General features: G+C 44.2%; 1 protein-coding gene across 10 annotated transcripts in view; it reads left to right on the top strand.

The window, feature by feature from the left end:
- FAR2 (fatty acyl-CoA reductase 2) overlaps positions 1-5379 on the top strand; it is a 219332-nt gene extending 213953 nt beyond the window's left edge. For all 10 annotated transcript variants that reach the window (XM_074935921.1, XM_074935950.1, XM_074935990.1 and 7 more), the window contains one exon: positions 662-5379. In XM_074935921.1, coding sequence (XP_074792022.1) covers positions 662-824 — 163 coding nt within the window. In that variant the 3' untranslated portion in view covers positions 825-5379. The remainder of the gene's footprint in view (positions 1-661) is intronic.
- Positions 5380-14250: the final 8871 nt, after the last annotated feature.

Raw genomic sequence — 14250 nt, 5'->3', positions numbered from 1 at the left:
TTTCCCCAAATGGCTTGACATGCGCAATAAATAGGGTTGTGGGGGGGAGCAGAACCCTGCAAGACCCTGAAAGTGGACCATTGGGGAGGATGAACCATTGCCCGACATTACCTGTCTGAGATGTCGCAGCAAGGAAGGAACAAACCCACTGAAGGAGCATTTTGTAAATCCCTGTAAACATTCCATAAGCCAGTCACCAAAATCTCATTGTCGATGTTATTAAAAGTTGCTGACACACCAGAGTAAAACATGGACAATAGGACATCTCTTAGTCCATCCCTAGGCAATCGACCACCAATGTTAATTCAGTCTCAGTTTGGGTCTGAAATCAGAATGCATGGAATCAAAGAAATCTGGGGCATGCTGGTGTAGCTGAATCTATCACATCACTGCATTCATTGCATTATAATTTCAATGCAGGGTCATGTAGGAGGTGGTGGCTTTGGGACACAAAGGAGACACCTGTTAAAGCACTAGTATCCTTTCTAATAAACAGAAAAGGCAGGAGGGCCACATCATTCCATTTTATAAATAAGATCACTTTAAAAGTGTTCTGCAATGCAGAAATTCCTCTTTAAGTTTGATCCAAAGATGTTAAGGCTGCATCTCAGGGTATTGTTTTAAGTAATTTTTCTTAATGTGCTTCTCTTTTATTTGTCAGGCTAAGGAACATCCAGTATGCATTCAACACTACCCTCCTTGTGATCATCTGGCGCATTTTCATTGCAAGGTCGCAGATGGCTCGCAACATCTGGTACTTCGTTGTGAGCCTCTGCTATAAGTTCCTTTCCTATTTCAGGGCATCAAGCACCATCAGGCACTGAAATAGTCAGCAGCAGCCAAAAGGACCTTCCTCTCCTCTAAACATCTGGGCTTGAAAGTAGCAGGGAATCCACCACCAACAGCTGCCTGCAGTCAATGTGCCCTGTTACTATGATCACAATTATCTTTTTACTAATGCTTTAATATGTGTCTTTCCTCCATAGGACCATGCTAATTTTAAAGCCATAACTGAAGCTTTAGGCATGGGTTGTTCTGGGTCTTTTGTCTAGATTCTGGTGTGCAAGAGGATGGATTAACCAAAGCTGCCATCTTTCCATCCAAAGTCTAAGAGCTAGACACTCTCATCCCCACCTCCCTCCTTAATATTTGCAGATTTTAGTCTTAGAAATTAGGAAAGGAATATGATAAGACAAGAAAATATCAAAGAAATAAATCATTGAGAGGTTTTCTTAAATGCAGTTCACAAATTCTAGCTCAATGAAACCAACTGGGCCAAATACGTTATTAGATTGTGAAACCACATTTTCCATGTCACTCAAAGCTAAGGGAAGTAAGGAAAAGTAAATTGTGGAAGGCTGATGAATGTGGTTTAGATCTCTATCTCAGGTTGCCAAGGACTGATGCTTCCAAGCCCTGATTGATGAGACATACAGAAGCTGTGTACATTTTTTATCAGCATGATACACACACACACACACACACAAAGTGACTTTACTATGGAGAGGCATTAGTCTCTCTATAATTTGGCTTCCATTAAAAAGCCCTCTTATCACTTCCATAGCTCTTTCTTGGAAAGTTTGTGTGGCCTGAGAGGAGTTGTATTTATGCTCAACATGAAGGCGAACGCTTGTGCAAACCTTAAACAAAATTAATAAAGGTGTTTTTGAATCAGTCATTTTAAAAAATCACCATGCTTTGAAATTCTGATTTTTGGCAAACATTTCTTTTGTCTAGCTGAAAAACAGCTTGTTACTCCCCTTTCAAACTTTCCATATAGTTAAATTCCCCTGAAAATTCATGCACCCACTTTGTTGAAGAAAGTGTAATTAAGCAAAGTTAGTGACAGTGTTTTATGTGGATCATGCAGCCCGATCTTGCTCCCATGGATGTCAGTCTGAGTAATAGGCCCAGTCCTGTTTTCATGGATGACAATAGGCATTTTTCATTGACTTCTGTTGGAGAGGGATTGCGCATATCAGCTTGTTGCAGCTTAGCAGGCGGACAAGGAGTTGCAACTAGGGTCCCATTGAAAGGCTGATTTTTGTACCAAAAAAAAAAAAAAAGATACATTATTAAGCTTTCAATTTTTAATGATTAAGTTTCATTGACTTTCTTTGAATTTAGTGAATTGAGTGAGCATTTGTTAAGATTAAAAAGACTTTAAAATGACTCCTTTTTAAAATGTTTGCAAGTTTCCATTCTGTCTGCCCAAGCAAGTAACATTGCATCACAAAATGTGATACACGAGGCAGTTTTCAAGGCCAAAAATAGTCAAACGTCTATGAAGTGGCCATTATTTCAAAATTATACCTGCTTCTGACAGTGAAGGCAACAGAGGAAAAAATCATGGCCACAAGCAATATTTTTCTTTTAAAAAGTGAAAAGAACTAGTAAAGTTACCCCTCCTTCCGCATCCTCTGCAGGGCCATTTTCCAAATGAGAATAACAGAGTTTAAACAAGTTGCCAAAGGAGGCTTTTGGTGGACCCCAGAATATAGACGCTCCTCCCCCAGCACTCTGAAATGGTAAAACCATTTCTTTTCTCACTAGACCACAGTACCTCTCATACAGATTGCTTCAAGTCTCTGTACTTAAGTCAAGTGTAAAACGGGCTACTAATGCTTAACCACCTTTGTAAGGTGTGTTGAGGTCTTAGGATGAAAAAGTGCTTTGTAAATGCAAAACTTTGTTACAAAAAAGATGGCTATGTAGGACACAGAGGTTCAGTGAGGTGTCTAGCAGGCACTGCATCCTACTGGCTTAGCTGCTGCTTGTGCAATCAGGAGATGTGGTTTTCTAGCCTTGGATCGGACATGTCATGTGCCATGACTCTTCAGCGGTGTTTGAAGCGAAGGTCAGGTGCACTGTACTGGTGTGTATCACTAACATAGCTACCTAGTGAATGCACCTAAATTGTCAGGTCCACATGGAATGAGGCAGGACTGTCTCTGCAGGATCCATTGTTAGCTAGTCCTGCACCACTCACTCCTTTATTTTACTAATCAGGTGACACGTTCACCCCACTGATTTAACACACTATCTTCATTTACGGACACACAAGAGAAAATGAAAGGTTAAAAATAAACAAAACCTGGGTCATTCTGAAAACAAAAAAAACTTCAAATAGCTATGGCAATCTTAAATCTTACACTGCCCACATAAACAAAAGACCCAATCCTACAATCAGATGCACCAGGGCAAACCTTTCAGCTCACATGGAGCTCCATTGAAAGCAGTGGGGCTCTGAACATATCTGATGTAAAGGATCTATGCCACGCATATTATTTTCACAGATTCTGAGTTATATTAATCCCCACCATCCCCTTCCTTTGGCCAGACTGGTCATTCGCATATACTATATCCACCCCAACCAGTCTCTGTGTCTCCACATGCCTTGAACATGTCAGGACCCTTGTACCTGCATGAGAAGCAGGATGCAGTACATTTCACGCAGGAGGCTGATGGTACCAAGTTTAAGTTTTTCCAGGTACCTTCACGTTTTGCCAAATGCAACCCTAGCAGCAAAGTGGGCCCTTCCTTTCTCACCATTGAAGAGTAGCAGAGCTGGTTGGGGACATTGCAAAAGCACAACTGTGACTACTACTTCTTGTTCCAAGTGGCAAACTGTATTCAGGAGAGCTTTCACTGTCTGCCCTGCCATCCTCTTAGCCTCATCTGTGTCTCTGAGGAACTCCAGCATTGCCAGCAAATAGCCCCTGACCTGTGTTGCCTTTCCTGAGTGGAAGACCAGGTTGCTAATTCCTCTAAACCTGATCATAAGCATGATAAAACTTACTCTCTTTAATGTGGCTCAGAACATCATCTCTGATTGGCTGAGATCTTTCTGTGGACCAGACAAGGTCTCATCAAGGACAACTCTGGCCATGGTGTTCTGGTGCTTATGTTGACCACCTGGTGGAAATTCCTACTGAGCTCAGGCTTGCAGTGATTTTCCCTGGGCTCTTGAGATCTTTACAACCTCACACCAATGGTCTATGGGACTTTTGCAATGGTCTCCAAACATTGTGCTCATCAACATACAGCCACTCTTCCAGTGAACTCAAAGCTCAGGGGAAGTTCTCTCTAAAAGGAAACAGATGCTTGCTTCTCCTTTCCCTTCCCCGTCCTTTTGACAAAATGAAGCCAAATCCAGTTTAGTTTTTATTTATTTTTAAAAGTTGCAGTTTTAAAGAGGTCCTGTAGGAAATCGTACTTTGGTTCATTGGCATTACACTTGCTGGGCAAATAACTGATTTTTCAGTTTGGTGGCAGTTTTGGAAAAGAAATTGGTTTGGGTCAAGGAATGTGACATTTTGGGGAATTTTGGTGAATTAAAAAACCCACTGTGGGTCCCTTCCACAGCAGGGATTTAAACCACAGTCTCCCACATCGCATGTGAGTGCCCCAACCACTGAGCTAAAGAGTATAAGGGAGGGTGGCAAGAGCAGCACCACCATCCCCTTCTCTTCCTGCTATGGCCAGAATTATTGGTGTCACATTTGTGACTAGGTTTGGGTTGATCAAAGCTGCATTTTTTGTTGAATAAACCATTAATCAAAAGAATTCCATCCAGTGCTGAGTCATAAGTATACACGACTCACCCGGAGCAAAGGTTGTAGAAATTGGCCCATAGCATCTTTATGAGCGGAGGCCAGTTGGGCTAGAGATTTTTGCAGAGGCAGCGTGTTTAGTCCTGTGCAAAGCAGTGGCTTCACTTTCCTTGTATCTTGTTGACCAATCACAGAGCTACATCAAGCTTCTTTTCACCATGGGTGGGACTCAAGCAATAGCCTAGAGCCAACCTAGAATCTTCCTTGCTCCCCCGCTGCCCTTTATGAACAAGCAGCTTTGAGGACAAAGCTGGTGGTCACATACTGTACAATCATGACAGATTATTTGCCACAGCATCACAAAACAGGATGGGATCAGTTACCATTTGTACCCAGTGGACTTACCGTGCAGTTACCACCTCATATGGTGACAGAATACTGCAGTGTTGTCATAGTTACTCGGGAAACTAACCTGTGACACGCTGAATCTGATGTACTCCTGTTTTAGTCAATATTATACACGCCTACCAGGCTATAGCTATAAGCTGAGTGGTATGTAGAAGCCATGGAACACTTAATATCGTTTCATTGTCAAATGATGATTTCTATGTTATATGGAGTCTGTCATAAGCTGTTAGCTTTCAAATAACAAATTGTATACTTTAAATTAAACTAAATACCCCTGCTAAAAATCCCCCAAATTAATCTGAATATGCCATTTGACTGACAAGTCAATTTATTTCTAAAGAATTTGCTGCAAAATGAGATTTTTTCAATACATTTGCAGGAAAACTTGACAACCAGGCCACATTTCTTGGGGGCACTTTTGGTCAGCTTTTGCTGCTGCATTAGGTACTTCTCATGATGTTTTCAAGGCAACCTCTGTGGGGCTGGGGGGGGGGTACATATCTGTATGTATATGTATACATTTTCAGCACCAATCATCTCACATGACTTCCAGAAACGTTGCAACTATCTGATCTTTTTGAAAGGCCAGGCCATAACCATTTACTATGTGCTTTTCTAAATCAAAAGAAGATGAAGTCAAAACCCCCACCCTAATTTCTCAGATTAAAAAAAACAACTCCACCAGTACTGTTAAATAATCATTCATGAAACCTTATGCAACTTGGAAAAGGTGTGGGGGCGAGAGGGCTTTTTGTTTGTTTGTTTTTAAATAAACTGCAGCTTCATCATTTAAAGCATGTTGTTGCTTCTCCTGCACTGAAGTTTTACTGCAGACAACAAGGATGAACTTGTTGTTCAACTGGGCTTTGTATTCTAGCGCAGAACAGATCATGTATTGTACATTCCCAGCAAATGTATCAGTAATGATCTTGCTAAATGGTGCTACACCTTGGTAAGAAGGTGGTTCAAAACTTACTTAAGGGCAAATAACATGTGCATTAGGAGTAATTTAACAGAATTAAAAAAGGTACTATCCCAGTTTCTCAGTTACTAAAGAAAGAAATTGTGATATTTTTTTCAGCGAGTACCATAGAAAATGAAACTGCTTAGATATCATTTCTTGATCACTAGACATAATCTTGACAATAGAATGAACCCTCTATAGCAAAATATTTACGGTCCCACTGCCCAAAGTTTGTGTGGTTATAACTGATATTTCTATACACTTTTCCCTATGAGACACTTTACTGTTATGTTACTTATGAAGTTTCTGATTCAAAAATGTAATGTTTTGAGCCCTCAGTGTCAAAGTTGTAAGGTCACAATACAAGAACCTCAGCCATAAAACTGCTAATATTAATTTTATGTTATTTTGAACATTTAATAAAATACTTTAAAACAGTTATTATGCATTAAGCTACTGGAGTTGCTGAGGAAAAGTTACTTATGAGCAATGGTGTTTTTCCATATGCCTCTTCTTCTTCTTCACCATTTCAAAACTTGGGGTGGAAAAGGGTAAGTTTTACAGGGACGTAGCTCAAGCCCTCCACCTACAGGATTCAGAAGGCAAAAGGCAGCTAAGGGGGCAATAAAGTGGGGGAAGAGAGAATTTCTACATTTAGCTTGGGACAGAGCCTGGTTTGGGATACAGACACATCCTTATTGTTTTTTTCTAAATGAGTGCCCACCAGACACACTGACAATTTCCACCGGCTGAGGATCTGCCCAAAGCTATCTTATGTTTAATTTATAAATTAAGGATCTGATTCTCAATTACGCTAGAGCCACTTTGCATCACTCTGGCAACTTAAAGTCAGTATAAATATAATTTACTCCCACTTAAAGGTAGGGTGACCAGATCGGAAGAGTGAAATATCAGGACACATTGGGTGAGCGGGGGAGGGGGAAGAGAGCCACAGGTGCACAGCCCCAACCGGAGCCATGAGAGGGGGCACACAGCCCTAGGACGCTGCAAGAGGGGTATACGGCCCCTGCTGCAGCCCACACCACAAGCCACGGGGCAAGGACTCAGGACTCGTGGCTCCAGCTCCAGCCTCCAGCAGAAGCCACGGGGCCAGGGGCACAGGTTTTTCCTCCCTCCCAGTACCCTTCCCCACAGCCCCACAACTAAACAATGCCCCACACAGGCCCCCAGTGCCCAGACACACAAAGATTTCCCCCACTGCCCAGCACCCCCCAACAGGCCCCCACTGCCTAGCACCCCAAAACACACAAAGCTCTCCCACTGCCCAGCGCCCTCCACACCCTCACTGCCCAGCACCCCACACACACCTCCCAGACACTCACTCCATCACACTCTGCCCCTTCCCTGGCCGCACTCACCAGCCCTGCTGGGCGGTCTCTGGCTCCTAGGGTCAAAGCCGCAAGGGGATCTCCAGACTGTCCATGTGCTGCCCCCCCACAAGCGCGAGCTCCGTGGCTCCCATTGGCTGGGAAAAGTGCCAATGGGAGCTGCCAGAGCCGCGGAGCGGGGTTTGCAGGCACTGGCAGCATGCAGAGAGCCCCCTGTCCCGACTCTAAGAGCCAGAGGGACCTGCTGGGGGGGGATGGAGTCCTGGTGGTGCTTACCTGGGGCAGCTCCCGGGAAGCATCCAGCAGGTCCTTCTGGCTCCTAGGGTTGAGTCAGGTTGGGGGGAGGGCACTCTGCCCGCTGCCAGCGCCTGCAAGCCCCGCCCCTGCAGCTCTGATTGGGCAGGATGTGAGCCAGTGCACCACATGGAGACCCCCCCCACCTCTGTGCCTAGGGACCGCACTGTGGGCTCCTGCCGGCAGGCGGGCACTGCCCCACAAAGCGCCACCAGCCCGGGACCTCAGGTGCGTGCAGTGAGCAGTCCCCGATATTGGGACAAAGGGTGTCCCAACCAAGTACGGTCAGGACGTGGGACAAATCACTTAAAATCGGGACTGTCCCGATATTATCAGGACGTCTGGTCACCCTCCTTAAAGGGCTTCTTGTGAAAATGAGAATCAGATTGTAAATATATGCCCAAAACTGCAGACAGACTTCTCTACGTTAAAGCACTAAGTAAACTGCCACTCTTAATCCAGCAACTGGCGTGGCCTGCCCCTCAAAAAGTCCAGAATACCTAGGGCAAGTGCAATGCTTGAACACAGCTTGCAGTGACTTCATGCTTAGATTCTGACTCAATTGTAGCCAGTTAGAAATAGCGACATAAAACGATGGACTATAAAAATGTGCCCTACCAGAGAGACAGAAGTGCTAGCAGGCAAGGGCCATTTTACATGCAAAACAGATCTCACAGGTTACTGAACTAAAGGCTTCATTCTTAGGGTTGCCAATTTTGGTTGGACATATTCCTGGAAGTGCCATCACCCGCCAATCTTTAATTCGAAATTAATCTTTAGTTCCTGGAGATTCCAGGACAATCCTGGGGGGTTGGCAACCCTACTCATTCTGGAAAATCACCTTGACCTAGAACTTAGGGGCTCAAGGTCTCCAGGTGCCTAAACGAAAGAGATGCCAAAAGGTCTGGGTTCAGCAACAGACTCCCTCACAGGTCTACAGTGTCTGAAATGTGAGCAGAGATCCAGATCCTTAAAGGTATTTTAAGCTCCTAAATTCCACTGATTTCAATGGATGTTAGGAGCCTAAATATCTTTGAGGGTCTGGGCCAGGGAGACCTTCCCCATGTCATTTAAACTGTTCAAAATTAACTCCAGTGAATTATGGCCATCTGCCTTGAAACAGTCTGGATTCTGAGAGAAATGTCATAGCATGTTCAGGGATGTCTGTTTTAAAAAACCCACAACCTGACATGGAATTCATGATTTCTCTATTTCCTGACATGGGCAAAGAGGAAGGGCTTGACCAAACATAGCAGAGCCAATTCCCTATAGGTGCAGGCTATACTTTTTTAAGCTTGCATGAACTGCAGGGGGAGCTGGATGCAAAGTGATATATCAGAACACAAGCATTATGCGAAGGGGGTGGCATATACATTAAAATTAACCTAGCAGCATTGTTCCCTCTAAGCTGTGCGCGTGCAAACAGATCCTAAACCCCACGCACACAACGAAACACCACATGCACAAAAATTTGCACAGAAGCACAACAATTTGCACAGAAGAAATTTTTTGCACACAGCCTGTCAAAAATTAGAAGAAACATTGCCTAGCAGAGAGAGAAAAATAGGGCATCTTAAATTTAAGTACAAAATTATCAATTTTTTTTTTACTGTTTTTGAAATAAAACCTGTGTTTAGTAACTGGAAACTGTATCAGAAAAAAGTATTTTAATGATAAAATAAAAGCGGCTTTCCAACCGGCACTGTGTCTTGTGATCTTATCCTGTCCTTTGGATGCTTCAGCACACTGTATACCATCTTTGAGGGAGGCATCTCCGTTTCTTACTAGTCTGAGGGTGGGAAGCAGATGCAGAACTTTCCCCATTATATTCTAATGTGTCATTATTTATAACCATCTTTTTCTCTCGCCCCTCGCCCCCAGTGACTATCAGGGCCTCTTTGTGCATACAGGGTCTGCCCATATAAAGCTAGTTGCAGGGTCAAGGCCTAAAAAGGTAAGCAGACAAAGGGATACAACTAGAGCTGTTTGGAAAAAGCCAATTATGATTTTCACACAAAAAATTAACACTTTTTACATTTCCTTTTTTCCCCAAAAAAATGGCAAAATCTAATTCCCCCCAAGAAAAACCCTGCTTTTTGTAAAATATTTCAGTTTTTGGTAAAAAGAAGAGAAGAGAAGGCTTTGGATTCTTTGACCATGGGATGGTGTTCCATGAAGGAGGAGTGCTGGGCAGAGACGGGCTCCATCTTACGAAGAGAGGGAAGAGCATCTTTGCCAGCAGGCTGGCTAACCTAGTGAGGAGGGCTTTAAACTAGGTTCACCGGGGGAAGGAGACCAAAGCCCTGAGGTAAGTGGGAAAGCGGGATACCGGGAGGAAGCACAGGCAGGAATGCCTGTGAGGGGAGGGCTCCTGCCTCATACTGGGAATGAGGGGCGATCAACAGGTTATCTCAAGTGCTTATATACAAATGCACAAAGCCTTGGAAACAAGCAGGGAGAACTGGAGGTCCTGGTGATGTCAAGGAACTATGACGTGATTGGAATAACAGAGACTTGGTGGGATAGCTCACATGACTGGAGTACAGTCATGGATGGTTATAAACTGTTCAGGAAGGACAGGCAGGGCAGAAAAGGTGGGGGAGTAGCACTGTATGTAAGGGAGCAGTATGACTGCTCAGAGCTCCGGTACGGAACTGTGGAAAAACCTGAGTGTCTCTGGATTAAGTTTAGAAGTGTGTGCAACAAGAGTGATGTAGTGGTGGGAGTCTGCTATAGACCACCGGACCAGGGGGATGAGGTGGATGAGGCTTTCTTCCGGCAACTCACGGAAGCTACTAGATCGCATGCCCTGATTCTCATGGGTGACTTTAATTTTCCTGATATCTGCTGGGAGAGCAATACAGCGGTGCATAGACAATCCAGGAAGTTTTTGGAAAGCGTAGGGGACAATTTTCTGGCGCAAGTGCTAGGGGAGCCAACTAGGGGGGGGCGCTTTTCTTGACCTGCTGCTCACAAACCAGGTAGAATTAGTGGGGGAAGCAAAAGTGGATGGGAATCTGGGAGGCAGTGACCATGAGTTGGTTGAGTTCAGGATCCTGACGCAGGGAAGAAAGGTAAGCAGCAGGATACGGACCCTGGACTTCAGGAAAGCAGACTTCGACTCCCTCAGGGAACGGATGGGTAGGATCCCCTGGGGGACTATCATGAAGGGGAAGGGAGTCCAGGAGAGCTGGCTGTATTTCAAGGAATCCCTGTTGAGGTTACAGGGACAAACCATCCCGATGAGTCGAAAGAATAGTAAACATGGCAAGCGACCAGCTTGGCTTAATGGTGAAATCCTAGCGGATCTTAAACATAAAAAAGAAGCTTACAAGAAGTGGAAGGTTGGACATATGACCAGGGAAGAGTATAAAAATATTGCTCGGGCATGTAGGAAAGATATCAGGAGGGCCAAATCGCACCTGGAGCTGCAGCTAGCAAGAGATGTCAAGAGTAACAAGAAGGGTTTCTTCAGGTATGTTGGCAACAAGAAGAAAGCCAAGGAAAGTGTGGGCCCCTTACTGAATGAGGGAGGCAACCTAGTGACAGAGGATGTGGAAAAAGCTAATGTACTCAATGCTTTTTTTGCCTCTGTCTTCACGAACAAGGTCAGCTCCCAGACTGCTGCGCTGGGCATCACAGAATGGGGAAGAGATGGCCAGCCCTCTGTGGAGATAGAGGTGGTTAGGGACTATTTAGAAAAGCTGGACGTGCACAAGTCCATGGGGCCGGACGAGTTACATCCGAGAGTGCTGAAGGAATTGGCGGCTGTGATTGCAGAGCCCTTGGCCATTATCTTTGAAAACTCGTGGCGAACGGGGGAAGTCCCGGATGACTGGAAAAAGGCTAATGTAGTGCCAATCTTTAAAAAAGGGAAGAAGGAGGATCCTGGGAACTACAGGCCAGTCAGCCTCACCTCAGTCCCTGGAAAAATCATGGAGCAGGTCCTCAAAGAATCAATCCTGAAGCACTTACATGAGAGGAAAGTGATCAGGAACAGTCAGCATGGATTCACCAAGGGAAGGTCATGCCTGACTAATCTAATCGCCTTTTATGATGAGATTACTGGTTCTGTGGATGAAGGGAAAGCAGTGGATGTATTGTTTCTTGACTTTAGCAAAGCTTTTGACACGGTCTCCCACAGTATTCTTGTCAGCAAGTTAAGGAAGTATGGGCTAGATGAATGCACTATAAGGTGGGTAGAAAGCTGGCTAGATTGTCGGGCTCAACGGGTAGTGATAAATGGCTCCATGTCTAGTTGGCAGCCGGTGTCAAGTGGAGTGCCCCAGGGGTCGGTCCTGGGGCCGGTTTTGTACAATATCTTCATAAATGATCTGGAGGATGGTGTGGATTGCACTCTCAGCAAATTTGCAGATGATACTAAACTGGGAGGAGTGGTAGATACGCTGGAGGGGAGGGATAGGATACAGAAGGACCTAGACAAATTGGAGGATTGGGCCAAAAGAAATCTGATGAGGTTCAATAAGGATAAGTGCAGGGTCCTGCACTTAGGATGGAAGAATCCAATGCACCGCTACAGACTAGGGACCGAATGGCTAGGCAGCAGTTCTGCGGAAAAGGACCTAGGGGTGACAGTGGACGAGAAGCTGGATATGAGTCAACAGTGTGCCCTTGTTGCCAAGAAGGCCAATGGCATTTTGGGATGTATAAGTAGGGGCATAGCGAGCAGATCGAGGGACGTGATCGTTCCCCTCTATTCGACACTGGTGAGGCCTCATCTGGAGTACTGTGTCCAGTTTTGGGCCCCACACTACAAGAAGGATGTGGATAAATTGGAGAGAGTCCAGCGAAGGGCAACAAAAATGATTAGGGGTCTAGAGCACATGACTTATGAAGAGAGGCTGAGGGAGCTGGGATTGTTTAGTCTGCAGAAGAGAAGAATGAGGGGGGATTTGATAGCTGCTTTCAACTACCTGAAAGGGGGTTCCAAAGAGGATGGCTCTAGACTGTTCTCAATGGTAGCAGATGACAGAACGAGGAGTAATGGTCTCAAGTTGCAATGGGGGAGGTTTAGATTGGATATTAGGAAAAACTTTTTCACTAAGAGGGTGGTGAAACACTGGAATGCGTTACCTAGGGAGGTGGTAGAATCTCCTTCCTTAGAGGTTTTTAAGGTCAGGCTTGACAAAGCCCTGGCTGGGATGATTTAACTGGGAATTGGTCCTGCTTCGAGCAGGGGGTTGGACTAGATGACCTTCTGGGGTCCCTTCCAACCCTGATATTCTATGATTCTATGATAAAAAGTTTTTATTTTCAAAATCAAAAAAAAATTTAAAACCTGAATTGTTTATCTATCACAGACTGGTTTGGTTTCTTTTTCCATTGGAAAAAAAAGAAAACAAACCAAACACAAATTCAAGTTTTGTGAACATTTTTGTTCTGTTTGAAAAGCCATTTCTTTCATTCAAAAAATGCTTTGATGAAAACATTTCAACCAGCTTTGGATATAGCATACATGTACAGTTGTCCAGGTGATGACTGGTACATATCATAGTTCTGGGAAAAAAGGCTTTTTATGGTATGTAAACAATCATGCAAATACTCCATTACCTAACCATTATTACTGGGCTCATTGGTAGAAGGGACTCTCTCAGAAGGCACTAAATGTAGAGAGGTTAGCAGCCTAGAGGGCTAGTACAGATGGCACCTCCCTCCCCCACCTTTCATACTGCAAACATTATTGCATGGTCTCCCTGAATTCTGCATTAAATGTTCACCTTCACGGGAATCTGCCTCATTTCATATTGTTTGAATCCAGATCATCAGGTTAAATTTTCAATGGCAGTTTTTGCAAAGGCATTCAGTCTGGCTCTGAGAATTCTCTCTCTCCAGTAAGTCTTCAGCACACTCAAGAAGTGATTGATCAGATTCAGAGGGTTCTCTGGCCTCCTTCCCAGTCCACATTCTTAAAAGACAGGCAGATCCCAAGATTTCCCACCCCTCTCCCCCAGATTTTTTTTCCCGCCCATTAGTTTTAGTCTTTGAATATATTGCACAACATTTTCAGGTTTATAATAAAGTCAGGCAAAAAGATTTCAAAGAAGGTGCTGAGCATAGGATTGTAATTAAGAGGTAAGTGGGCAGAGGTAATAAGTGCATATTCAGTTAGGTCACACTTCCTGATGGCCAGGTAAAAATAAAACCAAAAAAAAAGTGAGTAGTTCAAAAATTTAGTTAATTGTTTTAAGAAAAGGAGAACTTGTGGCACCTTAGAGACTAACAAATTTATTTGAGCATAAGCTTTTGTGAGCTACAGCTCACTTCACTGGATGTAGCTCACGAAAGCTTACGCTCAAATAAATTTGTTAGTGTCTAAGGTGCCACAAGTCCTCCTTTTCTTTTTGCAGATACAGACTAACATGGCTGCTACTCTGAAACCCGTTAATTGTTTTGTTACTCTGAACTGTTCCCCTGGTTTTTGTATTCACAAAGTCCTGTGGACTGTAAATTCTCTCTCAGAAAGAAGAATGGCCAGAAATGATAATATGTCATATAACTAAGCTGGTTATAAACATACAGGTCAGGTTCTGTACTCCAACAGGACCCCTCACACTGCTCCAATAGCAGAAATATGCCACACAGCTGAAGGAATTCCCCCAACATAAGGCATATCCCCAGCATGGCAGAGAGCTGTCAGAGTAGCTTTTAGCAACCAGCCTCG

This window comes from Natator depressus, chromosome 1 (assembly GCF_965152275.1).
Source record: "Natator depressus isolate rNatDep1 chromosome 1, rNatDep2.hap1, whole genome shotgun sequence".
NCBI classification, from domain to species: domain Eukaryota; kingdom Metazoa; phylum Chordata; order Testudines; family Cheloniidae; genus Natator; species Natator depressus.
The sequence above is the reverse complement of the archived record's forward strand: the minus strand, read 5'-3'. Positions and strand labels throughout refer to the sequence as shown.